General features: G+C 39.5%; 1 protein-coding gene across 1 annotated transcript; it reads left to right on the plus strand.

Moving 5' to 3' along the window:
• Positions 1–1,043: 1,043 nt before the first annotated feature.
• On the plus strand, positions 1,044–26,221 carry rgl2 (ral guanine nucleotide dissociation stimulator-like 2). Its single transcript, XM_046877601.1, is given in 23 exon segments — positions 1,044–1,401; positions 2,084–2,192; positions 2,905–3,074; positions 14,005–14,049; positions 14,524–14,598; positions 15,647–15,813; positions 15,901–15,954; positions 16,085–16,275; positions 16,380–16,495; positions 17,066–17,281; positions 17,528–17,631; positions 18,850–18,934; positions 19,970–20,023; positions 20,112–20,198; positions 20,278–20,310; positions 20,410–20,531; positions 21,178–21,267; positions 22,256–22,349; positions 22,620–22,662; positions 22,665–22,849; positions 23,258–23,372; positions 24,094–24,257; positions 25,475–26,221. Coding segments are annotated over 21 exon segments (2,211 nt in total). The 5' UTR covers positions 1,044–1,401; positions 2,084–2,192; positions 2,905–2,915; the 3' UTR covers positions 25,487–26,221.
• The last annotated feature ends 667 nt before the right edge of the window (positions 26,222–26,888 follow it).

Raw genomic sequence — 26,888 nt, forward strand, 5'->3', positions numbered from 1 at the left:
ATATGAACTGTAGAACCTGTTATATGAACTGTAGAACCTGTAAGAAGAACTGTAGAGGAACTGTAGAGCCTGCTAGAGGAAATGTAGAACCTGTAAGAGGAACTGTAGAACCTGTAAGAGGAACTGTAGAACCTGTAAGAAGAACTGTAGAGGAACTGTGTAACCTGTTAGAAGAACTGTAACCTGTTAGAGAAACTGTAGAACCTGTAAAAGGAACTGTAGAGGAACTGTGGAAACTGTTAGAAGAATTGTAGAACCTGTAAGAGGAACTGTGGAGGAACTGTAGAGCCTGCTAGAGGAAATGTAGAACCTGTAAGAGGAACTGTAGAGGAACTGTGGAACCTTTTAGAGAAACTGTAGAACCTGTTGGAGGACTTGTTGCTCAGGAACAGAACTTACTCGAAAATAATCTCCAAACCCTTCTTTTCAGAATGCCCCTGTGGTGAATAAAACACAATACGGAATATCAAGAAGATTCCATATTACTGCCTTTAAATTAATGCCCTTTCTGATGCTCCTACCTGCACATGCTAACAGATGTTATAAACTGCCCTCAAGGAGACCCCCATACATGCGGAAACATGTGATAAGGTGCCCTCTAGGTGGCGCTATATACCTAGAAAACATCTCAACGTGCTGCAGCTATACGTTAGAACACGTTTCTGAAGTGCTTTTGGTGTTTTTAGACAGTAGAAAAGCTATCACAATGCCCTCTAGGATGTCTCGATGTGTTAGAAAGCATGTTAAAGTGTCCCTTCATATAGAAATCATGTTGAATTGTTCTCGATGTTGATCCTACATATAAAAAACATGTTAAAGTGCTCTCCAAAGTGTGTCCCTATGTGCCAGAAAAGAATTCCCTCTAGGGTGTTGGTAAAAATAGAAAACATGTTGAAGTGTAATTATAAAATGATACACTGCTGCTGTAATTACTGAAGTATCGGAGGAACTGAACACACTGTTGCTGGGGATTTACAGGGTTCTTTATCCTGTTTGTAAATATGAAACAGTATCTTCCGGTTCCACCCTCCATTATAAGCAGTGAAAAGATCTGCACCACTGCTCGCTGTGAAACTTGTTTATAGAGATTTTTATAACCTTTAACAGCAATAAGATGCTTGAAGACAAGCCGTGATGTCAGAAGTACAATAGCAGGCCGGGCCTGAAAGGGTTTTGTATAATGCTGGTAAACCGGCCTGTCATGAAGTCAGACAAGGGCTTTGGTTGTGAGTGTGTAGTGTCTCAGAGAAGTTAGAAAATTCAATAAGGTTTTAAATAATGGATTGATTTCTTTAGTTCATTTTAGTTTTCACTGTGTTTTTACTCCTAATGTTATTAGGATTGTGGTGAAATGAAGGATTAACACACAACAAGAAGGCCTGATCTTCACACTGGATTGAGGTAAGAACTCAATAAGGAGGATATGTATTAAAAAAAAAAAAAAAACTGCAATATTTTGTTATTCTTTTAAAGTTTTCATGAGAACTTGTTCACAATGCATCCATTTTAGCATATAAAATGTCAAAAATGCATCATTCGTTTTTAAATATCTTTATATAGAGAAGAAATCAAGAAGAAAACTGATGTAGGTCCCATGTGGTTATTTGAGTCTAAACTCCATATCAAAGCCAGTTGTGTTTTTTTCTGCTCCTCATGTTGCGTCACATCATGTGGTGTAACACAGAAAAACACCAGTTTGTTTGCGCTGTGATTAACCGCTATTACAGCTCTCTATAACGTTATAATTCATAATAACGCACAGAAGTCCGTGCCGCTGATGACCACAACCAAACCACACGTTGTTGATGCGTAAAAATTATTTACAAAGATTAAGTAAAAATTTTGTCCTTCGATTATTTTTTAGGTAAATATGATATCGTGGAACCGCGATACTTCCTAAGGCTCGGTTATCATACCGTGAACATTTTAAACCGTAACGCACGCAGCGCTCATTTTGCGGCCGGTACCGAGCGCGCAGGAGCCGGAAGCGGTCCGTCACCATAGCAGCCTGGAGGGTGTGTGTGTGTGTGTGTGTGTGTGCGTGTGTGTCCTGTTTAACACGACGTTCACTTCTCCGCTGCAGACGCACGATAACTCACCACCAGCCGATCAGGAGGTTGGAGATATGCAGCCTCAGAGTCAGGGCTGAAATAAAGAAACATCTTATGGACTCAGTGCTTCCACACTAGCAGGTATTTCTTCTCTCTTCTCTTCTTCCTTTTTCTGCTTGGACTTTATTGACATTACAGGCAGCCTGCTGTAGAAGTGATCATGGAATGATGCCTTCACTTTTTTTAATCAATAATAAAAATAATTTATTGCTGCATTTTGAGGAAGTTTCAGACATGTTGTAGATATCACTCTTCCATAAACGCTTTACAATTGACACTGTAGATCAACTTCCCCAGCAGGAACCTGTGTGAGCCTGCAAAGAGGATATTAGATTCACTTGGGGTGTGAACTACAGTAACTTAGGATACACACTTGTGCTGCCAAATCATGCATGAATGCTTGCAAACAGGAAGACATGAGGAACAGACGGTGTTATGTGTTGAGATAAGTCAGAAATGTTCTTTAGAGACTGTACAGGTTTATAGAGTGTTGTGTCAGTACCTGTCACAAGCAAACAAAAGCCTAATGAATGTATATAGTGTGTGGTCATGATCCTAGGAGAGAACTCTGCGTCCTTATCTCGTTGGACGATCCGTATCTGCACCGTAATCAAAATGCCACAGCAGGAAGTAGGGAAAGACAAGGAGGAGTCGGAATTCAAATTATGAATTCGCTGACCGCCGTAGGGAAATGGAAATCGTGTAAACAAATGATCCACGATGCCCCGTTGGCTTAACAGGCATGAGCTAAGCTCTCCTGACTGACCATTGTGTGTGTGTTTCTGTGGCATAGCTGCTAGCACCATGCTCCACCGGAATATGAGGACAGCCGGGGTGGAGCTGCCAGAGGTCGGGTCAAAAGATGTTCCTCTCATCGGATACCGTTCCCTCAAACCGGATGCTGGCGATCCTCCTGCTCAGTGCCCGAAGCAGACGGATATCAGAGAACGTACCTGCTCTCAGGTGAGACACACATGTCTATCATCCAGGATGTTCCTTCTTCTCATCAACATCATTATCATGATTATTAGTCATCTTGCAATACACTGAGTTTGGTGTCCACAGATTAGAAGAGTCCACAATTAGTCCACATTTAAAGCGGCGGTTCGTAACCTTTCAGTGTGATGTTTGCTGAATTTAAAGACATTTTAATACAATGAGAAAGCGATCACATGCCATCTATTGAAACTGCGTACATGCCGTATTTGTTTCCTTTTATGGAAAAATCAGGCAGAGCTGACCAACAGGGTACAGGGCTGGGGGGCAGAGGTTTCACGTGGTTTCACCACCAAGGATACACCAGCAGATCAGACACAAATACTTGATCACACTCTCAGCTTGTGACTGTTGTGTCTCTGTGACGTTCATGTGATTTCTTTCGAAACAAAGTGCACATGTATCATCACTGAGGGACAGAAACACCTGCTTGCTGCTTTAATGTATTTATTTATTACATGTATAAAAAAACATGAAGCAGCTTACAGTGAAAACGAGACGATCGCTATATCAGGACTTAAAGTCACGCTTTAACCACATCCAGAGTATTTTTAAAAAAGTGCCATTACCACAGGTTCAGAAAAAAACTTCCCACAGTTCACAAACTGCTCCCTTCATTTGTTGCAACAGAAACTCCGTTGCCAGGTTTCAGAAAAGCCTCAGGGACACCTTGCACTTTCAGAGGGAGCACAGGAATTTCCAAGGGTACTTTCCGAGAATGATCGCGAACCATATAGAACACCGTCCAGCCAGGTGTTAGCTTCCATGCTTCAGAAACCTAACAGGATTTTTTTTCTCCAATATGCCATCCGTTGCCTCTTTTCTTTAATGGCTCTATGCTGTAATGAGCCTTGAGCGAGCTAAGCTGCTCCTTCTGCTCACAGCCCAGCTGCCGGGTTCTCAGGCGAACTCTGGATCGATGTGATAACCCTAAAAAACCAGCGATATCATGGAAAAAACGAAAATGTGCTGATAATATCCGTTATATTCAGGTCCGGTTTTACACACAGAAAACAGAAAAGAAGACTTTGCAATGCTAAGTTATTGTTCAGAATGTTTCTAAGAAATAAATAAATAAATAAATAAATGAAAAAATTAAGAAATAAAGTAGAACCCGCAAGTTTTTTTCTAAAGTGTAAGTTGTACTGCTTAGAACCGAACTGGAAATGTAAAAAAATTTGCTTGTACTTTCATTTGCATATATTATTAGCGTAAAAAAAATCCAATGCGAAAATGCTAACAAACGGTAAAGATTGTACGTTTTTTTTTAAACATGGCTCACAAAGTCAAAGGAAGCTTTCACATTACGCTTCAAAGATCTAACAACAGCTCCAGCAGAGAACCTCAGTCATATGAATGTTAGCTAGCTGAGACATAGCCATTGATGCTTGCACTGAAAAGAGAATAAAGACGTGTCAGGAACATCGACATTCACCTCAGACGTGTCACAATAGCGGACTCTTTACACGTGTCTGTGTAAAATCTTGGTGATTTTTAGGACTTTAGAACCATGTTGTGGTGCAAAGGTTCAAGTAAACATGGTTTGATATGGTGGAATTAGCCGTTAGCAAAGAATCCTATTTCAAAGTGTATATATTTTATTAAATTACACTAAGAAAAACCCTGTGGTACGTATTGATGCCAGATTTATATCTTTATAGTGTTTTTAAACCGTGAACTACTGTATTTATGAATGATTCGTGATACACTTCTTTTTTTTGTAGAACTTCATTCTGTATAATTAGCATGTAAGGCTATAAGCATAAAAAATACCAAATCTCTCTAACTTCTGGGTTCGCGTCTCTGTAGTCCTTCGCTGCTCAGAGCCCTTTAACACTTTGATTCTACAACCTAAAAAAAGAAGTCACACTAACTCGGTGCGGTGACATTGCCACGGCCATTTCCCCTCTGTCAGGTCACGTGACTGTGCCTCGTGGGTCTGTAGCGACGGACTCCGGCGTGGAATACAGAGGCTCTTTTGTGAGCAGCGTACTCAGATGACACAGTCAGAGACTCAAACAGTGAACACACTGATACTGTATCCGGCACCACAGCACAGACCTTTAAATAAAAACTCCAGAGCAGATGTATAAGTTTAAAGTGCACGTCTAGAGCTCCGGTTTGGCTAAAAACAGGCCACTGATGACCTAGATGAGCGTGTTCTCAGCTTTCGTGTCACCATCAGAGTGCGCAATTCTGGTAAATGAAATGATGTCAGAGGAAAGGGCATTGCAGGAACTTTATTAGAGGCTGATTTAACGGACGTCCTTCAGAAAATGTCCTTCGGTGGTGGTCATTATTCCAGACACGTCTGCGAGAGCACCGGGTTGTGTGTATGCATTATTAGGTTCAAACTATTGACGGCTTTGTACTGTATAATTACTTACTTTTTAAATCAGGAAAAAGGAATCGGCTTCATTAAGTTTAATTATTAACGATTTAAAAATAGTATTTATTTTGAAAGGATCAAATTGAGTAATAAAGTTACCATTAGAATGGAGAAAGTTGTCATTAAAGCACAATATATATTTAATATTTACTTTTTCTACTTGATTTTTTGAGTAACATCCAAAGGTACTGATAATAATAATAATAATAATAATAATAATAATTGTAATAAGAGTAGGTATGGGTAGTTATTTTTTTTTATTCCAAACCAGCAGAATGTCTCAACATTATTTTTAATTTGCATATACACAAAAAAAAACATTACCCAGCTCCTTATCCAGCATGATAATGTAGTAATGTAATATCTTAATCAGCGTTTCTTACCATTAATAAATAATTCAACGATCTTTAGAGATGATTAACTTTCATTACAGACTTATTAGCGTGTATTAGCTTATTAGCAGTTTTAACCTTTGACCCTACACCTTATGTTCAATGCTTCATGCTCCATTTCGAGGTGTTTTTTCATCACCATGTTGCATCTCTCTCTTTTTTTTTCCAAAACTGAGGCCTCACGGTATTTTAAATGCAAATCTGGGATTAAATATTAAAGAATGTGGTCGCAAAAACCCGGATCAGGATTTAGGGATTCGTGGAGTGAGAAACTTGGACTAGAAAAACCAGGGAAAAGTTCAAAGTGAGAACAAAGCAAAGCAAAACTTCAAGAAACAGGAAGCAAGACAATGAGGATGGATTCATGGAGGGATGGAGAGAGGATCTGCAAATAGACATCTGTGGTGTTCAAAACACTCCTAAAGTAGTGTGCATGACTGTGTTATGAGTGTGTGTGAGTGAGAGAGAGAGAGAGAGAGAGAGAGAGAGAAAGAGAGAGAGAGAGAGAGAGAGAGAGAGAGAGAGAGAGAGAGAGAAAGGGGGGAGGGAAAATGGGCAGCATGACACAACAACATGTCCTGTTTCCTGTGTTTGTCCACAATTTATTATGCACTTCCTGTAACCTGGGGCAGACAGCACAAGGCCGTTTCAACACTGTGGGTCTCTTATTCAAGGTGAAATCCACCATACAAGCCAATAAATAAGCAAACAAACAAACAATGTCAAATCAGCTGCAAACAGAAGGATCTTGTCACTTTTTAATGACAGTGATTAAAGCTATAATCAATAATGAATGCAGTCTAATCCTGTCTACATGAAACTGGTTTGATATGTGATCTGAAAAGTTAATTCATTACAACACGTCAGATTATTGGATGATCACGGCTCATAAATCTTCTATATGTACCTGTGTATTAGATTTGTATTTGTGTATTTGTAGCCCCGCCCCTAATTCACGATCGCTAAAAAGTCATTAAAATCAAATTTTTTCAAATCATTTGTTTAGTTAAATGACTCGTTCTGATTCATTTAATGAACGTGTTCCTCAGTTGTGCAGCCTGATCAAGTCTGATGGATATCGTGGAGGATATTTTTTCATTTCAGACGTGCTTCTGGCTTTTTTTTTTGCCATTGTGTTTGGAGAATGTGCATTTAAAATGGATGATACCATTCAGCGTGGGGGCGGAGAGAATTCAGGCTCCACTACTGTTCTGTTAGCATACAATAGACGACGAAGAAGTACAGAGAAACATCAGAAGGGCCATTAAAGTTCAGCTGCAAGGTTGTAACTAAGTAATAAAAAAAATACACTCAAAAGTGTATATATTAAATCTAATTAAGGGCCTTCCTATATTATAAAACCCTTCCCTTAAAAAATAGTTTTTATTAATCTAAAAGTTTCTTTAGTGTCTCTTGACATTAATGCGGTTTACGCCGGTCCTCATCATCTCCATCCACAACCTTCATGATTGTTAGCAGCCCATGCAGGTCCTTGTGTATGATTCGATGTTGATCATCCAGGCACAATAAACGTTCACAAATAAAAAGTGAATAAAAAAAGAGCAAAACAATGAAATCTAAAATCAGGACAAGAAGGGAAAGAGCATACTCGATACAGTACAACTCCAACAACAAAACGTGTCCCAGTTTAGAGAAACCGGTATAATAATATACTGTAGACTTCTCAATATCACACGATACAGTAGGACATGGACACGAACTCAAGGCTGGAGACCTCAGAGTGAAACCTACACCTCTGTGTGGGTCTCGACAGCCTTTTATTGTTCTCCTGAACCTTTTGTGTTTCTCATGTCACAGCTTTTATTGTATATTATCAGGCTTATGAGGTGTGATTTAAGGGTTAAATCCAGTAGAGTACAATCAAGGTTCACAAATCCCCAGTGTGAATGAACTAAATTCACTTGTTAGATTAAAATCGATAAAATTCGATGACCTACGAGCGAGAATCCCGAGCCAGAATACACCAGGAGAAGTAATGCTAGATGGGCTTAGGTGTTTTATTATGACTTTATTACTGCAGTACAACCAATTTCAGCAAATTCTCATAATCTTACATTGAGTCTGTGGAGGATTTTTATTCGCTAATAAATTGTAAGGGAAAAAATATTCATCTGCCTTCACATCATTTTCTATAATTCCTATACCACAGCTCTCTCTATTAGAGAAAAGGTCTTATTTTTTAGAAATTTATTAACATATAAATATTTCTGCTGCTTTTCATTCTCACTGTGCTATAAAGCTCCACAGGCTAGGTGCTAGCTAGCTCGATTGTTAGCTTCAGCCATTTGCTAGGCTCGCAGTTCTTTTTCTTTCACTTAATATCCTATTTTTCCAGCACATATACAATATCTAAAAGATTGATGTTTTTTTAATCCTATTTGTTCCAATGTCACTGTAATCATGCCACTTGTTTATTAAACAAACTTAAAGCTAAGCATTGCTAGCTAGGCACTAGCTTTCCATATTGTTAACTTTTGCTAACTTGCTCACCTAAAGACTATGTAAAACAGTTTTTGCCTGATATTTGAGAGAAATTATTGCGATTTCTGACACATCTCTCTCTTTTTTGTTTTGTTGAGCTGTATAAAAGACCCACTCTGGTTTGCATTTAGTCTCAGTCATTAGCTAGTCTTCTATAGCTATTTCATTTTCCTTGATAATTTTTCTTTGTAGATAATTTTTTTGCAGAAACATATAAATGATATGAATGCAGGAATATTCTTATTTCCATGGTTGCTATTGCTTTAATACTGATTATATAAAAGAACTGCAGCTTGTAATGTCTGCTAGCTAGCTAGATAAATAATTAGCCTCAGGATTTATCCATGTTCAACATTTGGGGTTTGAAATAAAACCCTTTTCTTTTTGCAGCTAGAATCTTCAACTTTTTACAAGAAGCGATGAAGATTTCATGTAGTTTAGTGTTTGGTAACTTTTTTTGACATAAAAAATTTAATGAACAGATTTTCTAAACACTATTTTATTTAAATATAGAAAGAAGATTTTCGGTCAAGTGTTTTAAACATCTATGAAAACGATTTATTTAAACCCGTAGGCATGAAATTATGTTAGGTTTCCCGTTACAGGAAAGTCCTCAGGAAAGAGGAGTTCCCCAGTAACATGACAAAGTGTGGGTTATTGAAGAACTGTACATTGACTACAATAACCTCAGAAAAAGAAGGAAATAACTCGTTTTACACAGACCTTCCACGTTAAACGTCAAACATTAAATACCAGTAAGCAAATAAACGTGTTTGCCAAATGCTCTGCTATAAGAAAAGTTAAATAATTACAGTAGAACTGTACTTCCTGTTTTCCATGCTAATGAGATCAAATCTGATCTGTGTAACTCCTTCAACTGTATTCAATTCATTTTAATTTGTATAGCACTTTTGACAGTAGACATTGTCTCAAAGCAAATTTACACAGATAAATTGGTGCAAAAAAGTATGTATAAGTTTATACGTTTGGAATAAGTGGTAACTGTGGTAAGAAAAAACTCCCTGAGATTGGATGAGGAAGAAACCTCGAGAGGAACCCGATTAAACAGGAAACCCATCCTCATCTGGGTGGCACCCGAATGACCACAGTGAATAAGGAAGGAGCGCCTAAATAAGTATTGATTTGACTAAAATTATATGTAATAGGGTTCTACCTGACGCATTCACGTGACCCTACAGAAGAGTTTCATAAACATCATGTTCAAAGAGACACCACATTTATGCAAATGATCTCCAGACAGACGGCCGATGTGTCAATATGTGCCGCTCAACCGGCTTTGCTTTCAAACCGTACAAGCGGGAGGTGACGCTGTCGGCTTGTAATCGATCAAAGGGTTTGATTTAGATGGAGAACAGTGAAGCTCGTCGTCGTTTCTGCATCAGCGTCTTACAGAGGACATCAGTGTGAAGTCAAAAGGCGGCAAAAAATTATTGTCTTGAAAAGAATAATCTGGCTTTTGTGTCTGGGTTGCTCTGGCCTGGCTGGTTTATCTACTCTGAAGTCAGAGGAGGGTGTGTGTGTGTGTGTGTGTGTGTGTGTGTCTGATGGGCGTGCATTTATGACGTGAACCCAGGGGGTTGTCTTAGCTACAAGCTCAGGTGTGTTTGTGCAACTCCACATTGCTGCCTCTGTGGGCGTGTGTGTGTGTGTGTGTGTGTGTGTGTGTGTGTGAAAGAATAAAATAAGACCTCCCAGCAGAGAGAAAAGTCAATATAAAAAGGAATAAGCGAGATTTATTGAGCTGATATAAGGCTCCGAAGGAGGCCGTGTTGCTTTTGTCATTTCCAGGAAGTTGGTAGATCTTCACTAGCCTGGACTTGTGCTAGTAAGGTAATCTTCTCGTTTTTTTTAATGTTTGTCTATAGAAACTGCTCGCTAAGAACAGAAATGTTCTGACACATGTCGTGCAGCTTGTGTATTTTGAAGATCATTGATCATTTTTCTTTCTGGCTCCATTCACAATTTATTTGGGATTGTTTGTGTAGAATAAGTCTGATTTCACAACACTGTAAATCTGCATGGGAACCAAATAAAGATTCATATTACAACGTTATGACTTTAGCCGCACTGCACTTTTTACATTGCTGTGATGGGAATATATTATGGGATGTTCATTCTTTTTTATTGCAAACACACTGACGGTTAATGGGAAAACATTTAACATACACCAGACAATTATTGTAATTTTGTTTTAATTGTCAACAAATCAAAAACACTGTCCTGAAACATTTGCTTCCAGAGACGTATCATCACATTTCATTATTTTATTCTTTTATTTATTCATGTTTACTTGTAAATTTAGTTCGCTTCAATTTAGATGCTTTCATTTAAAGGAGCTTCTCATTTCCTCTGGAGGAAGTTTTTAAGTGACTTAAAAAGGTTACACACAATGATCAAAGAGCTCATAAAGAACACCTGGAGGACCAAAGTACAGAGTTCACAGTACAGAGTCTGAAATGCCTGACAGGCTTTAGGTACTGAAAGAAAAACATACATGCACTCTGGAAAAAAAAAAAACATTCCTCAGATGTTCCTTAGGGGTTCATCCAAAACAAGGCAGGGAAAATTCTCCTACATGGACTTTTTCCAATAGACAAAAATGCACTATTTTGTAAAAAAAAAATGCTTTTTTAGGAGTTAAAGGTCTTTCAATGGCGGGCCGTGCATTTGGTTCCTCAATACTGTACAAACATGCAATATAACAATGCGTGGCATTACGGAGAGAGAGGCATTTCACATATGGAGGGTGAAAACCATTTTACTAAAGCAAGCTCCAAACCTCTACACTACAACCGTAACTGTGCACTTCATAATCTAGAGCAGTTTAGGATCAATATTTGTCTAATAACATGACAAAAACATAAAAATGTTAATAAAATTTAACCTACTCACCAGAGACGCAGACTTATAATGTGCAGCGCCCCTCAGAGGCTGTTATCCAGTGGTACCGCTCGTATTCACTGGTCTGGAAGTGGAGAACAAACCCTTTCCTGGGCTGAGACACGCTAGCTAGGGGGTTGGACGACCTCCTCACGATGTTTAGCTTTTCTTCAAGATGGATTTTTAAGTATGTCCGAGACCAAATCAATTTCTCTTCCTCCGTAGGCATAAAAAAGTCTAACTCAGATGTATTAACGTGTGCAGAGCTTCACACGTGTTTTACCAGTTAAACTCGGCTGTAACAGTTTCCCTCTGACCAACCAATCAGAGGACGGAAAAATGCTGACGCTATTCTGGGCCAGATAGCTGCCCTGTGAGGAGAATATGAAATCCGATTGGTTAAAGAAACAGAGCTGTTTATTAAGGAGACGATGGTAAAAGGCCAGCAGTACTGATTCTGAAGGCTCTGAGCAGATTAGATTGACATGGCAGCACATAGAGGCTGAAATCTGATTGGACAAAAAATCTAACATCCTCATACACGTACTGGAAGCAGTGCAGCCGAGAGAAACACTACCACATGAAGAGAATAAATTAAATACAATTTCATGGAACAAATATAAGAATTTATGTTGTAACTGTAGGTCAGTGCTTCTGATAGTGTTTAGGCCAGCAGAGAAGGATTTACTGGCCCTTACCACCCACTACTGGGGGCTTTATAACTGGTTTTAATAGGAACCTTTATTAATGTACTGGGGATACTCGGGGTGTGTAAAGGCTTGTTTGATAATTAAGGCAAGTTAGCTTGTGAAAAAAGGGTTATACTGGGTACTTTTTAAAAAGGGTTCTTCAGGGGTTGGTTGGATTCTGAAGGGGTTCCAAACGGTTGCTTCCAATAAAGGGTTCTACTCCACTGTGAGAAACATGGTTCTTTAAAGGGTTAGTTGGATAGTTAAGTGGCTTTGTATCTGGTTCTGTTTGACAACAGTAGAGTTTTAATAGAGTACTGAACATCTAGAAAAAAATCTATGTTCTTTTTGGTTGGATAATTGTTTCAGTACTGTATCTTTTAAAAAAAAGGTTCTGCTTATTTCATTTCAATAGACAAAAATACACTGCTCTGAAGATAAGGGCTATTTAAAGGTGGGTTATATGCAAAAATTATTACAGGGTTTTGTAGCTGGTATAATTTTTCTTTCTTTTTTATTGGTAAAGAAAATTAGCATCTAGAAAGGTTCTTCTTGGAACCTTTAACATTTGGCTTCAAGAGAGTGAAGGCAAATGTTAAAGGTTCCAAGAAGAACCTTTCTAGATGCTATGCAACCCAAAATTGCATCTAATGTCCGTAATATATTTTAGTATTTTGTATAGTGCTGTATTATTGTTCATGTGTTGTATATGTGTATAACATTGTACTGAAAACCTTTTCATTGCTTGTACATGTGTGTGTGTGTGTGTGTGTGTGTGTGTGTGTGTGTGTGTGTGTGTGTGTGTGTGTGATGTCATGTCTTGAGTCTCATGAATAGTTCATAGTGGAAAATCCTGTCTAGGGCCCGAAGCAATTCAATATAACCATCGAATAATACATGACCACGTTTCTATAGTTCTCCTCTTTTCTTTTTTTCCTCGTTCTCCGCAGGCAAAATGCAAAACAGTTCACACAGCACATTTACATTTCCTTCCATAACATGACACCCATTCTAAGAGGCTTCATGAAAAATGCTGCACAGCTTTCCATTGTTCCTACTCGCCTGTGAGTAAAAGAAGGAATTGTTTGAATAAAAGTGTTGCGTCGTCACTCTGTGACGCGCTTTAGGTTGTAGTCAGAGTTTTGTGACATTGGTGGCTATAAACGGCAGTTGTTGTGAAAGCAAATGGATTGCCTATAGAACTCAAATGAACCGGATGATGTGTGTGTGTGTGTGTGTGTGTGTGTGTGTGTGTGTGTGTGTGTGTGTTAGTAGACATTCTATGGTCGAAGTACAAAAAAATGATCTCAGACATCAAAGAAATCTCAAAGAAAAAATTGATTTACTGTAAGAAACAAAAAACAGTCTGTAATGTGATAATGCGATGAAGTAAAATTACTTTGAAGAATGACACCTTGAACAAACTCCATTCACTCACCTGGGTGAAAACACATACCAGTAGATGTGAAGTTTACCTCAACCTCGACCTTCTGACACTGGAGACTCCTTCCATATAATAAACATTAAACAAACGAGCGAACCACATCACTTTAATAAACCTGGTAAAACTACTGCTATAGAAAATTAATTAACACTATTTGACCAATCAGGATCCAGCATTTGTTTTAGCAAGCGGAATTTGAATGTAAAATAAAAGCGTAGACGTGAATGTGCGTCTGTTCGTAACGTAAAGGAAAAATCACCCTGTTAGTGCAAATGTAATATCGTATTTTAAATAAGTATTGACTCCGCCCACTATTATTTAATTATTAAAGCAAACACACAAACTTGGATGCGATTTGTGCTCGTTTAAAAGACACAACTGTTTGGATTCTGTTAATCGATTAGCTTAAAAATTTTCACATTTTCACACACACACACACACACACACACACACACACACACACACACACATATACAGTAATCTCTAAATTATATTTTAATCCTGAATTATGACTTTGTGGATTTGTGTTAATTTAACATTTTTTTTATGTGGATTTTTTTTTGTAATGAATGTTTGTCAGGTCGACGCCTCCTCCATGAAAACCACTTGGTACTGTCCACTCCTGGTAAGTCCTCATTACTCTTTATTAAAATCTTTTTTCTTTTCTTTTATAACTGTATGAACTAACAGAAAGAAATATATATTCTATATCTTCATATCTCTCAATGCACTAAATATCTCTTCTCACCTACATCAGTACCTGACTTTATTAACACCCTTGTGGATAAATGAATCTCTAGAAATCTCCACAAAATCTAATGGAACATCTTCCCAGACGAGTGGAGCTCATTTTAATAGCAAATGTGGACTAAATGTGGCACATGACAATCTTAAGACCAGGGGTGCACGAGTGTCAGCTAGTGATTTAGCTAGCAAGCTTAGCTAACTAGCTTTTAGCAAGAAGTTATTGGGATAGAGATATCATATAATAGATCAGACTTTAATGTTACCTTGGAGAAATTTCGGAACTGACTGCAGTTCACATTAGTCTGGAATGATTGTTAGTGTTGTTGTGTATTCATTATTGTCTCTGTTTCAGTCCACCGTTTCTGAGAAGGAGGAGGACGGCATCATCTACACAGTGATCGTGAAGCCACAACACCCCAATACTCAGGTGAAACAATTATCATACACCAGCAAATATCCGACTAAAGCTGCAATCACAGGTTCACTTCAAGCACATGGATTTTCTTCCGAGATCTGCTGCAAATACGGCAGCAACCGAATGCACGTATACAATCTATTCATGTACGCAGCTCAGGAGTTCGTCAGTTGGATCGGACCACACGGACCAGCCTTCGCTCCTCACGTGCATCAGTGATCCTCGTCCTCCATGACCCTGTCGCTGGTTCACCACTGTTCCTTCCTTGGAGCATTTTTGATAGATTCTGACCACTACAGACCAGGAACATCCCACAAGAGCTGCAGTTTTGGAGACGCTCTGACCCAGACGTCTAGACGTCACAATTTGTCAAAATCTCTCAAATCCTTACGCTTGCACATTTTTCCTGCTTCCAACATTAACTTTGAGGACAAAATGTTCACTTGCTGCCTGATAAATAAATCCACACATTAACAGGTGCCATGATGAAGATCATCAGTGTTCTTCACTTCACCTGTTAGTGCTCATTAAGTTATGATCGGTGTAAAACACACTGGTCAAATCAGCGCTTTTCTTCATGTTGTATTTTGGTCACACGTCTTCATGCTGCAGTCACACTACACTACGTCTAAAGTTTGGTGACCTGTGAATTCGTATCAGGTGAAGATCATGTGAGCGTAAATATAAATATATGACCGTCATTGTAATAAATCTGCCGGTTTTGCGTCGTCGCTTTGTACTTGAACACATTGTAAATTCGAACATTGTCATATCCGTTTGCCGTCGTATTCGCAGCAGGTTTTGGAAGAAAAAAGTTATTATTTTGCTAAATAATGCTAAAACTTCACACGTCTCACGTTTTCTACGACATGAAAGAAACGTGTTTAGCTTTGATCATTAATTATTAATTCTTCACTTTGTCATTGAGATCAATCTTTTTTTTTAATACTCACGTTTTCTGCATGAACGTGAGCGGCACTGAACTTACACGCTGTGTACACACACACACACACACACACACACACACACACACACACACACACACACTGTTTCATTCCAGGCATCATGTCAGCGTTCGCAGTGTTTAAAAGCCGGGACAGAAGAGAAGCTGGTCCTTCACCTCCTCCACTCCTTCTCCATGGAGGACACATCCTTCATCTCCATCTTCCTCTCCACCTATCGCTCCTTCACCACCACCGAGAGGGTGCTGGACATCTTGATGGACAGGTAAAAGACCAGATTCGGAGGAAGAGATCTATAAAATGTGTCATTTATATAAGCATGGAAGTTGATTTCTTTATTTTTTTTATGCAGGTTGGCAAATCCTCCAGGAGACAGCGGCAGTCCCACTCGTCACGCCTTCGACAAGTGAGCGCTTTTACCAACTATGAACTTTATCTGCACAATTTCTCATTATTATACCAATCCACAAAGGATGGACTATTTTCAGAAACAGAAAATGTGTGTGTGTGTGTGTGTGTGTGTGTGTTGTGTTCAGGGCAGTGTGCACTGTGTACAGCACATGGTTAAGCGAATACCCAGAGGACTTCCGCTCGCTGGCCGACCCTTCACGCCTGCTCCGCCTCGCGTCCCTGATGCCAGACCAGACGGGGTCAGAGGTTAAAAGTCGGCTGCTAAACATCGCAGAGGAGCTCAGGGGCAAATCCCTGATTTCTAACTCAACTTCAGGTTAAGACACACACACACACACACACACACACACACACAGGTATAATGTTTATTTCGGTCTGGTTTTGTGATCCATGAGGGTAAACCTTCCCGCTGTGTTTCAGATGCTGCAAACACTTTTCTCCAAACATCATCTCCCGACCCTTCGCAATTCGATGCCACCAACATCCTGGCTTTTCCCTCCAGCATCATAGCTGAGCAGCTGACCAAGATCGAGACGGTGAGACCCTCTGTTTATCGACTGGTGTATCCTCCTTCACTTTCTTAATGACTTTTATCTTCTTAATTCTATTATTATTATTATTATTATTATTATTATTATTATTATTATTATTATTTTAGTAGTTGTGATTGTGTGTGAGTGTTAATAGGAAGAGTAGTAGTATAGTGGTAGTAGTAGAAATAACAGTAATACTAGTAATAAAAGTAGTAGTAGTGATGGTAGTTATTATTAGATTATTAGATTATTAGATTGTTATTATTAGTAGTAGTGATAGTAGTAGTGATAGTATTATTATTAGTAGTAGTAGTAGTAGTGGTGATAGTATTATTGTTATTATTATTATTATTATTAGTAGTAGTGGTGATAGTATTATTGTTATTAGTAGTAGTAGTAGTAGTGATAGTAGTGATAATAGTAGTAGTGGCAGTATAGTATTATCTCATTATCTCATTATGGAGTAATGCTGAAGGTTCTGGTTTCTTCATGATTGCCTGTGCAGTAATTACTGTAAGTAAGATGAAGGCAGTTTATTACCAGTGTGTTTACAGTATTAATGTGATCCTGTAGGAGCTCTTTCTGAAGCTGGTGCCATATCACTGTCTGGGCTCACTGTGGTCTCAGAGAGATAAGAAGGGCCACGAGGGCATGTGCTGGTCAGTCAGAGCCACGGTGCGTCAGTTTAACCGCCTTGCCAACGCCGTTACAGCCTCGTGCCTGTGGCAGACGGAGCTGAAGACCCAGCAGAGGACACGCCTTCTGGAGAAATGGATCAGCGTAGCCGAGGTTCCAGCACTTTATGAGTGTAAAAGTATAGATTTAACCCACTAATGTGTGTGTGTGTGTGTGTGTGTGTGTGTGTGTGTGTGTGTGTGTGTGTGTGTTGTGACCATACTGGCATGATGCCAGGGGTGAAAAGAATCAGGAAATTCCAACCAAAAAAAACTGCGTTAGTTCTAGGTACAGCTTTGAAAATTTTCCATAATGGAGAAATCAGCTTTTTTTTTTTTTTTTTTGGTGTCTTCTGAGCAGGCTTGCAGAATCAGGAAGAACTTCTCCTCGCTGTACGCCATTGTGTCAGCGCTGCAGAGTAACCCCATCCACAGACTGAGAAAGACGTGGCAGGAGACAGACCGGTGAGTGTCTCATCCCTCATCTCCTCACACAAGAGACTGAGGAAAAAAATTCTATTAATCCCTCAGGAGATGCACCAGGGCTCCACACGACACTTTGGACCAGAAATATTGGCACCCTTTGTAGAACAACAGTACATTTTACTCTTAGTTAGATCAATCTCAACCTGAAAATATGAGAAAAATCCCACCTTTAATTGGAGTGCATTTATTTAAAAAAGATTAGTTTATAAATAAATAAATAGAAATGTCACGCTAGAGATTTCCGTGAAGAAAATATATTACTTTCCGTTTGAAATGTTAATATATTAATTAATTATAAATGAATTAATTACTCAAATTAATCTAAATAAAACATGCCAGGGTTGATCAATATATCTTTTTCATTATTTTCTGCTGATATGTAATGAATATAAACTCTCAGTATTTTATTACTGAGTTTAATATTTATAAATAATAATAATAATAATAATAATAATAATAATAATAATAATAATAATAATAAAAGAAGGTGCTGAATGTCCGCTCATGCTTTTTGAATTGTGAGATAATTCCTATCAGATTCTGAGTAATGAGCTTTAACATTAATAAAACATATTAAACACTGTATAGACAAAAGTATTGGGACACCTGAATTTTCCAGCCATGTGTTTTTTTTTTCCAAACTGTTACCACAAAGTTGATGGCACACATTTCTATAGGATGACTTTCAATAAATGCTGGAGCATAAAATTTTCCCTTCACTTGAACTAGGAGACCCAAACCTGTTCCAGCATGACACTGTCCCTGTGCACAAAAACCAGCTCCATGAAGATCTGCTTTCCATGGGTTGGAGAGGAAGATCTCCTTCTATAGAGCTCCAACTCAATTAAACCCCTTTGAGAACCCCTCCTCACCTTCTCACCTACATCACTACCTCACTGTACTAACAACCTTGTGGATGAATGATTTTCCACAAATCTCCACAAAACTCTAGTGGAACATCATTCCAGAAGAATGGAGGACGAAATGATGAATGGGATGTTGAAATATAGCACATATAGAGCTTATGATCAGGTGTCCACAAATGTCTGCCCATATAGTGTAGATGCATACATTCAGAAATGTGCTAGTTATTGTAAAGAGGGCGACTAAAAGCTGTGTGTGTGTGTGTGTGTGTGTGTGTGTGTGTGTGTGTGTGTGTGTGTGTGTCTGTGTGTGTGTGTGTGATGACACTGGCAGGGAGGCGATAAAGCGTTACGAGGAACTGGCCTCCATCTTCTCAGAGAAAGACAACTACTCACAGAGCCGAGAGCTTCTCAAAGAAGTAAGTCTTGTACACAGACACAAACGCTCGCATTCACGACTTGCGCAGATCTCGCAGACGTCCGGCGCGTACGAGGTGACACACAGACGCGCTGATGAATAACCCGGGGATCGGATGAAGGCGGTGTTTTGTCTTTTCGTGTGAATCACACAGCTCATGTGGGACAATGCTTTGAAATGCTGACGTGTGTGAAGAAGGTGGTTTTAAAAGCACCCTGATGTGTCAGGAGCTTTAGTTCTTCTGATGCTGACTGTGCATCCCGTTTCTGCATACCGGTTCAGTTTCTGTATCGATTCATTAAATGACAACGTGACAAAGCAGAACTCTGGTTTCACTTCCCTCTGTGGACTTCTTTAATTGTTCAAGCAGAACCCCTGCTGAGAATCCGTGACCCCACCCCAGTCTGGATGATCTTTTTCCTCACAGTGGAGTGTTTTATTCCTATTATACTGCAGCAATGTGACAATCATTACACATTATTGTTTTGTGTCAGTAAAGTGTCATCATACTTTTATAAACACTTACAGTTACTTTGAATGCTGTGGAACTAAAAATGATGTAATAGCACCAGCTTCCCTTTACCACCCTCTCTCTCTCTCTCTCTCTCTCTCTCTCTCTCTCTCTCTCTCTCTCTATCAGTTTGTCATGTTATCTAGAAACTACAAAAAGCGTAAATTTGATTTGTCCTGTAGAAAGTTACGCTTTACCTCTGACACAGGGAACTCCTTTCATACATGTTTAACATTTATCCTTACAATAATCTCATTCATACGACTAAACAGGGTTTAGGGCCTTCCTTAGGGGCCCAGGAGTGGCAGCTTGATATGACTGGTAGTTGAACTCATGACCTTCGGATCTAAAGTACAATCTCTTAACCACTAAGCTCTCCATTTAAACATTGACATATTTTTAATCTGTTGATTCATTAATATGTATATATTCATGGACCTTCTGACCAATCAGGGTAGAGAGTTAAATCAGCTATGCACCTTACCATACATGTCCCCTTGTTTAATACACTTTTGTGTTGCTCAGGAAGGCACTTCCAAATCCAACGTAGACACTAAAGTCAACAACAGAAGACATATGGTGAGTGATCATCTCAGGGAATGGGAAATTCTCGTCCCTCCAAGTTCACGTAATAAAGTGTGGGGTTTTTTTCTGTGTGTGTCTGCAGTCCAGTGCTCAGGGCACCGTGCCGTACCTGGGCATTTTCCTGACTGACCTCACCATGCTGGACGCCGCTGTCAAGGACAGACTGGAGGTGAGATCCACACCACAAACACCGTCACGCCGTCACGAAAACGCTTATGAATATAAAAGACTTCTTTTTTTGCTTTTAGAACGGCTACATCAACTTCGACAAACGGCGCCGGGTGAGTTTTTGTTTCTTTTTATTATTTCCGTTCTTTTTTTTTCTTGGTGAACGAAAAACGTTTGGAAACGTTTTTTTCTCCTTTTTCTCATCCCTGAAGGAGTTTGAGGTTCTCGCCAAAATCCGTCTCCTCCAGTCGTCCTGCAGAAACAGCAACTTCCGGACGGACGAGTCGTTTGTGCACTGGTACCACAGCGTCCCCATGCTGAGCGAGGAGGAAAGGTGAGTGCTAAACGCTTCTTCAAATAAAAAATGTAAACCAATGCAAAGGAAACCGTGAGTGCACACTTTTGTTTCTTCAAGACATGTGGGCGGAGCTAAAAGCAGTGCAGGTTGTTGATTGTTTAAACACTTGTCTATGGCTGGAGCATTTTTTCTTTTAAATACGCCATATTACCAAAAGTTTGTGGACACCTGGTCATAAGTATGGTATGTGCTTTTTAAGCATCGCATTCCACATTTTGTCCAAATTTTCTCATATAAATCCTTCCACTCTCCTGGAAAGAAGCTTCATTAGATTTTGGAGTTTGCTTGTGGTTCATCAGCCAGTGTTAGTCAAGTCAGGTACTGATGTAGGTGAGAAGGTGAGGAGACCTGGGGTGCAGTCAGCGTTCACATTCATCCCTAAAGGTGTTCAGTAGTTTTGAGATCAGAGCTCTATAGCAGGAGATCTTCCACTCCAAACCATGTAAACCAGATCTTTATGGAGGTGGCTTTGTGCACAGGGGCATCGCCATGCTGGAACAGATTTGGGTTTCCAAGATCAAGTAAACGCAAAATGTTATTATTAAAAATACCTGTACTGTGTTGTATGCAGGGTCTGGGAGTCAGACACATTAATAATGCCATGTGTACTGTTTTGATGCAGCTACAGACTGTCCAATCAGATCGAGCCTCAGTTTGACCCGAGTCCAGGACGTCTTTCACATCCTACCGTGGTTATCACAGAGTGTCCTGAGTAAGCATCACACACATATACACACACACACACACACACACACACACACACACACACGTTATAATTCACCTACACACTTTTCCCCCCTCTTACCCACTCAGGAATAAAAGCGCTGAGCCTGATCGTAACCATTATTATGTAAGAAACCTCATTTTGTGAGATGTGTGCAAGTACAGTATTGCCGTAATTGTGCGATTTCAGTGACACTGAAGAGGTGCATTCGTCTGCGTTATTTGACAGCGTTTGAGGAAGGATCGCACAGGAAGGGTGGAGAACTCGTAATGTGTGTGACTCATAATGCTGTACCTTTCACTCGGTGTACTGAACTACAGGAAATGAATGGAGCCCGGATTTGTGAGATATTATTTCCATTTTAACTCAGCATCCTGTGTGTGTGTGTTGCATAGACAGCAGTGACAGGGTTGCCATGTGCACTGTTTTTAACTACTGATTTGGATGTTGTTTACACATCCAGTGCATCATTTGAAATTTTGTTTTATACGTTATAGTTTGTTTATTGTGAAAGACGCATCCGGGGAGAACTGGTCTTTTAACTTTTCTTTTCTTTTTTTCTTTTTTTTTTTTTGTCATGCAAATCTGGCAACCCAGCTCACATATATCAGGAGCTCTAACAAAAGATTAAATTTGTCTTAAAGAATAGTGATTAATATGCAGTAATATACTGTAATTTGCTAATAATTTAACAAACTACAGTAAATAATTTAGCAGTGACAGTACCATATTGAATAAACTATACAGTATATATACGTATGTGAAGTGGGTGTGTGGATGAGTGCAGGTGTCTGTGTGTTTGTTTGTTTGTTGGGGCTCCATGGTCTTCCTGCCATTAGAGCAACATGTCTTGGAAGTCCATGCAACTTCTGTTTGTTCAGGGTAAATCCTGTAGAAAACACGACAAAACTCCCCCCGATTGCACTATGTTACATATTGGATTGTTTTGTTTTCTCTTTTTCTCTTTCTCCATCAGCGCTCTTTCTGCTGTGACTGGTTCAGGCATGGATGCTGATGGAATATTTGAATTCCATTCGCCTGTCAATCATCTGCTCTCCAGGCTTGCCAAGGTACAATGTGCGCCGTGATAGAATTTCTGTTATTTACACTCATCTATTTTCGTCTCATCTCCTCCTAGCACTTTTTTCAATATTTTTTTTTTTTTTGATAAAAGAGATTTCTGATTCTTTTTGCCCTTTTTTGTCTGTTTTTTCTCTTTTTTCTCTGATTTTCCCTCACCTCACCTTACCTCACACCACAAATGCCTGTATATACGATGACAGGAAATATAATTATTGTTCCGCTTATTTGCACCACCGTATATTTTTTATATTTTTCAGCACATGAAATCTCCTTCTGTTTCCTGTCTGGATGTCGAGTCGTCCCTCCACCCAACGATCCTACCCCCGCCATCATGACAACACTCAGCAGTAATACCTCGAAAACCCACCGGCGTTCCGTATCGTGCGGCAACACTCCATCTAATCACGCACCGGGGGCGGGGCCAGATATGCGAATCGTCAAAATACGGATGGATTTACAGGACGGGAATTTATACCGAAGCATTCTGGTACTGAATGTAGCCAATCAGCACAGACTTGGCGTGGACGTTAACATACAGGGCTGATATATCTAACAAAAAAAACACGTATAGCTAGAGGTGTAACATAAACTGTTTTTGCTGTAGTAGTACCACAGGGTTCTGTATGGGGACCGATGTTATTCTCTTTTTTTATTAGTTTATTTTTATTTATTTGGTGCCAGCTTCTAGTATTTTTTATTGGAGCATATGAGGCTAATATAAATACTAAATAGGAGATACTGTACATCGATCCACCATTTTAGCATAAGGCAAACACAGCTTTTTTGTTTTTAGAGAACTTTCTGTAGCTTCAAATGTCAAACGTCAGACATCAAACACCACAAATCTTGGAGTCTGTATTGTACCACATTGTCAATCTTTTCTTTTTCTCCACAGGTTACTAGCAATGACAAAAGTCCCTCAGTGATCAGCTCAGCGTTAGAGAAACACAACCAAGATCCCCGAGAGTCCTCCAAATATGAGCTCATCCAACTGCTTCCTGAAGGAAAAGGTAACACCAACAGTTACTCCTTCCTCTGGATGTTCTTAAACCGTTGGGTGTTAGTAAAGTCAGGTCCTGATGTAGGTGAGGTGAGGACGCCTGCGGTGCAGTCAGCATTTACATTCGTGTTTTATACGGCTGGAGCTCTATTGCAGGAGATCTTCCAATCAAACCCATGTAAAGCATATATTCAAGGAGCTGGTTTTGTACATGATGGAACAGACCTTGGGTCTCCTAGTTCAAGTGAAGGCAAAATTTCATGCTACTGCATCCAAATTATACACAAGTATGTGAGACCAAACCTGTGAAGAACAACGGCTGGAAATGTCAGGCGTCCTTATACTTTACTCAAGACAAAATTCCATCATGCAAGTCTTTATACCTGATCTAACGAAGGGCAATTATATAAGGTTTGGGTTCTAAACAGTGATTTTTGGTATAAGTGGTAGACTAAAGTGGGAAAATATTGAATATAATCGAGAGGATATGAAATAATGAACAAATAAAGGTTAAGTGTGGACATCTAAACTATTTTCACATTTTTCATGTCCAGAAAATGATTTCTGATTTATTTTTTAATGTATATTTTATTATTTGTAATACCCTGCAAGCACTTTTACAGCTATCAGTTCACTGTAATAATAAAGAAACTGTGGTGTGCAGGTACAGAAACTTTCGCACCGCTTGTTAATGCAGTATGAATCCTTTTTTTCTTCTTCCCGACGGACAGAGCTTACAATACCCGCCACCGGAAACGTGTTTTACGCCATGAGCTCAGCCAGCGTGGACTTCCTGTTAAGGAGACGAGGAGGAAACACGCCACTGGGATCGCCGTCGCTGAACAATGAGACCAGCTCAACTTTTCCACGAATCAAGGCCAAGGGGCGGAGGCTGGTCCGAACACTCTTTTAACTTGTTTTCAGTTCAGCGAAGACACAAACATGTGGCGTAACACTTCTAGTAAAGTCCCAAAGTTTGCACATACGGGAGAAATGATTACAGGGATACTCCTGTGTTTCTTTTCTCTTTTATCTCATATCCACAATCCTCTACAAGGTCTTTGTGTGATTACCGCTGACAAGAATTTCAACAAAGATCCCTGAGTCGAGGAAAAAAATCTAAGGGCAGACGTTTAACTTGAGCAGGATACACCAGAATATTCTTATTATTGTTGTTTCTTTTTATTTTAATATTTAGCTGAATATTTGATTCAGCTATGCCATATACAGAGAAATCATGCGTCACAGTAGATTTTAGACGTCTGTCTTACTTTTTTTTTTGCACAAGTCGCATGGCTCCGATGGCGTATGGATAGCGCAACTTTTTATAGGAAGGTGTAAAAGTAACCAGAACTACTTCCTGTAGTGCCTTTCTGATCCTCACGACTCTTCTTCATACCAGCTGTAGTGATGAGAAGATCAGATCATTTTTGGGACTTTTTGGGTTCATCAAAATCAACGAATATTTATTTTAGTCATTGAGTTAATTTTGTTCCTTTGATCAGAACTTACATTTTCAATAAGCAGATCCTCCGACACGTCTACATACACCAACATTAACTATAGTTCTAAAGGACAAATTATGATAAACAGAATGAGACGCTTCACCTCTCATATCTTCTGGATTAATTGTTTTTTTGTCACGTGACTCCCAACAATAATGTCAAGATTCGGACCAAAAGAACCTGATCTACAAGGTTGTTTTAGAAAGTTTTGAGACTAGTTTTGTACCATGCCAACAGATGGCAGCACGAGGCTGCACGTGCAGTCACAGGGAGCACCGACTCTCATAAGTCAATGTGCCCAAAAGACATCGTCCTGTGTACATCGGGAGCAGTGCAATTGGTGCGTTTCTGATTACATCTGCTGTTCTGACGCACGTGTTAAACGCCTGCCCTTATTTTACATTACATACAAGTGCAATTTTTGAAATTATTTTACAGTGAAAAACTTGTGACAAACTTTAAGCTCATGGTGATCACAGTTCCACTGGACACGTACTGTGTAGAAATGAGGTCAAACCCCTTTTAGTATGGCTTTAATACTCTTCACAATACGGAGCGTGAGGCTGAAAAAAATCGGCTAAATGCTGCACTCGTTTCTGCGTTTCAGAAGTTCAACTAAGACAGCGGCGAGAACGACAACCACGCCGATGCCTTCACTGCCGGTGTTTTGCGGCTTTCTACCTCGAACGGAGCGATACCTTTATTAGCATCAGATAAACACTGCAATGATAAACGACTACGAAACCATGACTGCAACTCTGTGTACCAAAACCACGTGTAGCACTAAAGGGTACTAATGCACGTTGACGTCATACAGTGAATTTACTTTACACAAGATAAATGAAACACACACTGCCATTTTGTGAACCAAGTATGCAAACGTGAGGGTCTGATGAAATCTCACAGTGATGCTCATTTTATCCACATCGTGTCTGATTAGCGAAGGCAACAAGCTCACTGAGAAACGCAACACTAAAGTCAATAAATCTGAACTGTGTAATAAATATGTTATAAAAGTAAACATGTACATGTGTAAATGTGGCTTCATGTCAGAGCTGGCTGGCGTTCTGATGAACCCTGGAATGCTGAGGTGCGTCTGCTCTGGACGCTCTTGAAGTTTGGTCTGAACTGAAGCACCGGAGCTTTCGGCTCAGCTCAGGACAGAGGAATCGGCTCTGACCATTTTGTTTGTTTTTTGTGGCGAAGTGCCTCGCTATCAGGTGCTTCCTCTCGCTCGCCTTCTGCCGTGTTGCTCAGGATAAGCTAACGTTTGTACATTCAACTCTGAATAGATAACCGGGATTATGCAAAATGTATACCAACATATTCTTGTATGCAATAAATTCTCATTTTGATACAATCCACGTTCTCTATTTGAGCACGTTCTTTCCTTTAAGTTTGTGTGTTGATATCCTGGTCACTGTGAATTGAGGATTGTGATTGGCTAGAAGGAGTTCAGGTGTGATTTCAGAGCAGCCGAAATTTCCTCCTGTGGACTGAAGCTCAAAGGTCTCCATTTTGACACAGTTGCGGAGATCCGGCACCAGTAGCAGAAGATGCTCGACACACTTCGAAAAGAAGACCTCCAGGACACATTGCAGAAGATCACTGACAGCAACGTATTACTGTGCAAGGGGACTATTTTAAAAGGTGATTGAAACAAAGTCTCTTGCAAACAGATCGAGTCTCCAAACTTTTTTGATACCACATCACAGTTTGTGACAGTTTGTCAGGTACGTTCTAAATGAATATTCAGCTTATAAACACCTGTAACCAAAATAACATCCAATTCCAGTTCCATCCAGAGCGAGACAGCGATTGTACACATTTCCTAATGACCTCACTGAGCCCAAAGAAGTTGTGCATGGTGTGGAATTTATATTGTAAATAGTGATTTTAATAAACAAGGCACAAAATGTATTTGGAGACAAACTGGAGAAGAAAATGTTTAAATGAGAAATAGAATGAGAAACAGCACCAGGGGTTACAGAAACTCCAACAGCTTGATTAATAGCAGAGAT

The sequence above is a fragment of the Silurus meridionalis genome, chromosome 21, assembly GCF_014805685.1.
Source record: "Silurus meridionalis isolate SWU-2019-XX chromosome 21, ASM1480568v1, whole genome shotgun sequence".
Lineage (NCBI taxonomy): Eukaryota > Metazoa > Chordata > Actinopteri > Siluriformes > Siluridae > Silurus > Silurus meridionalis.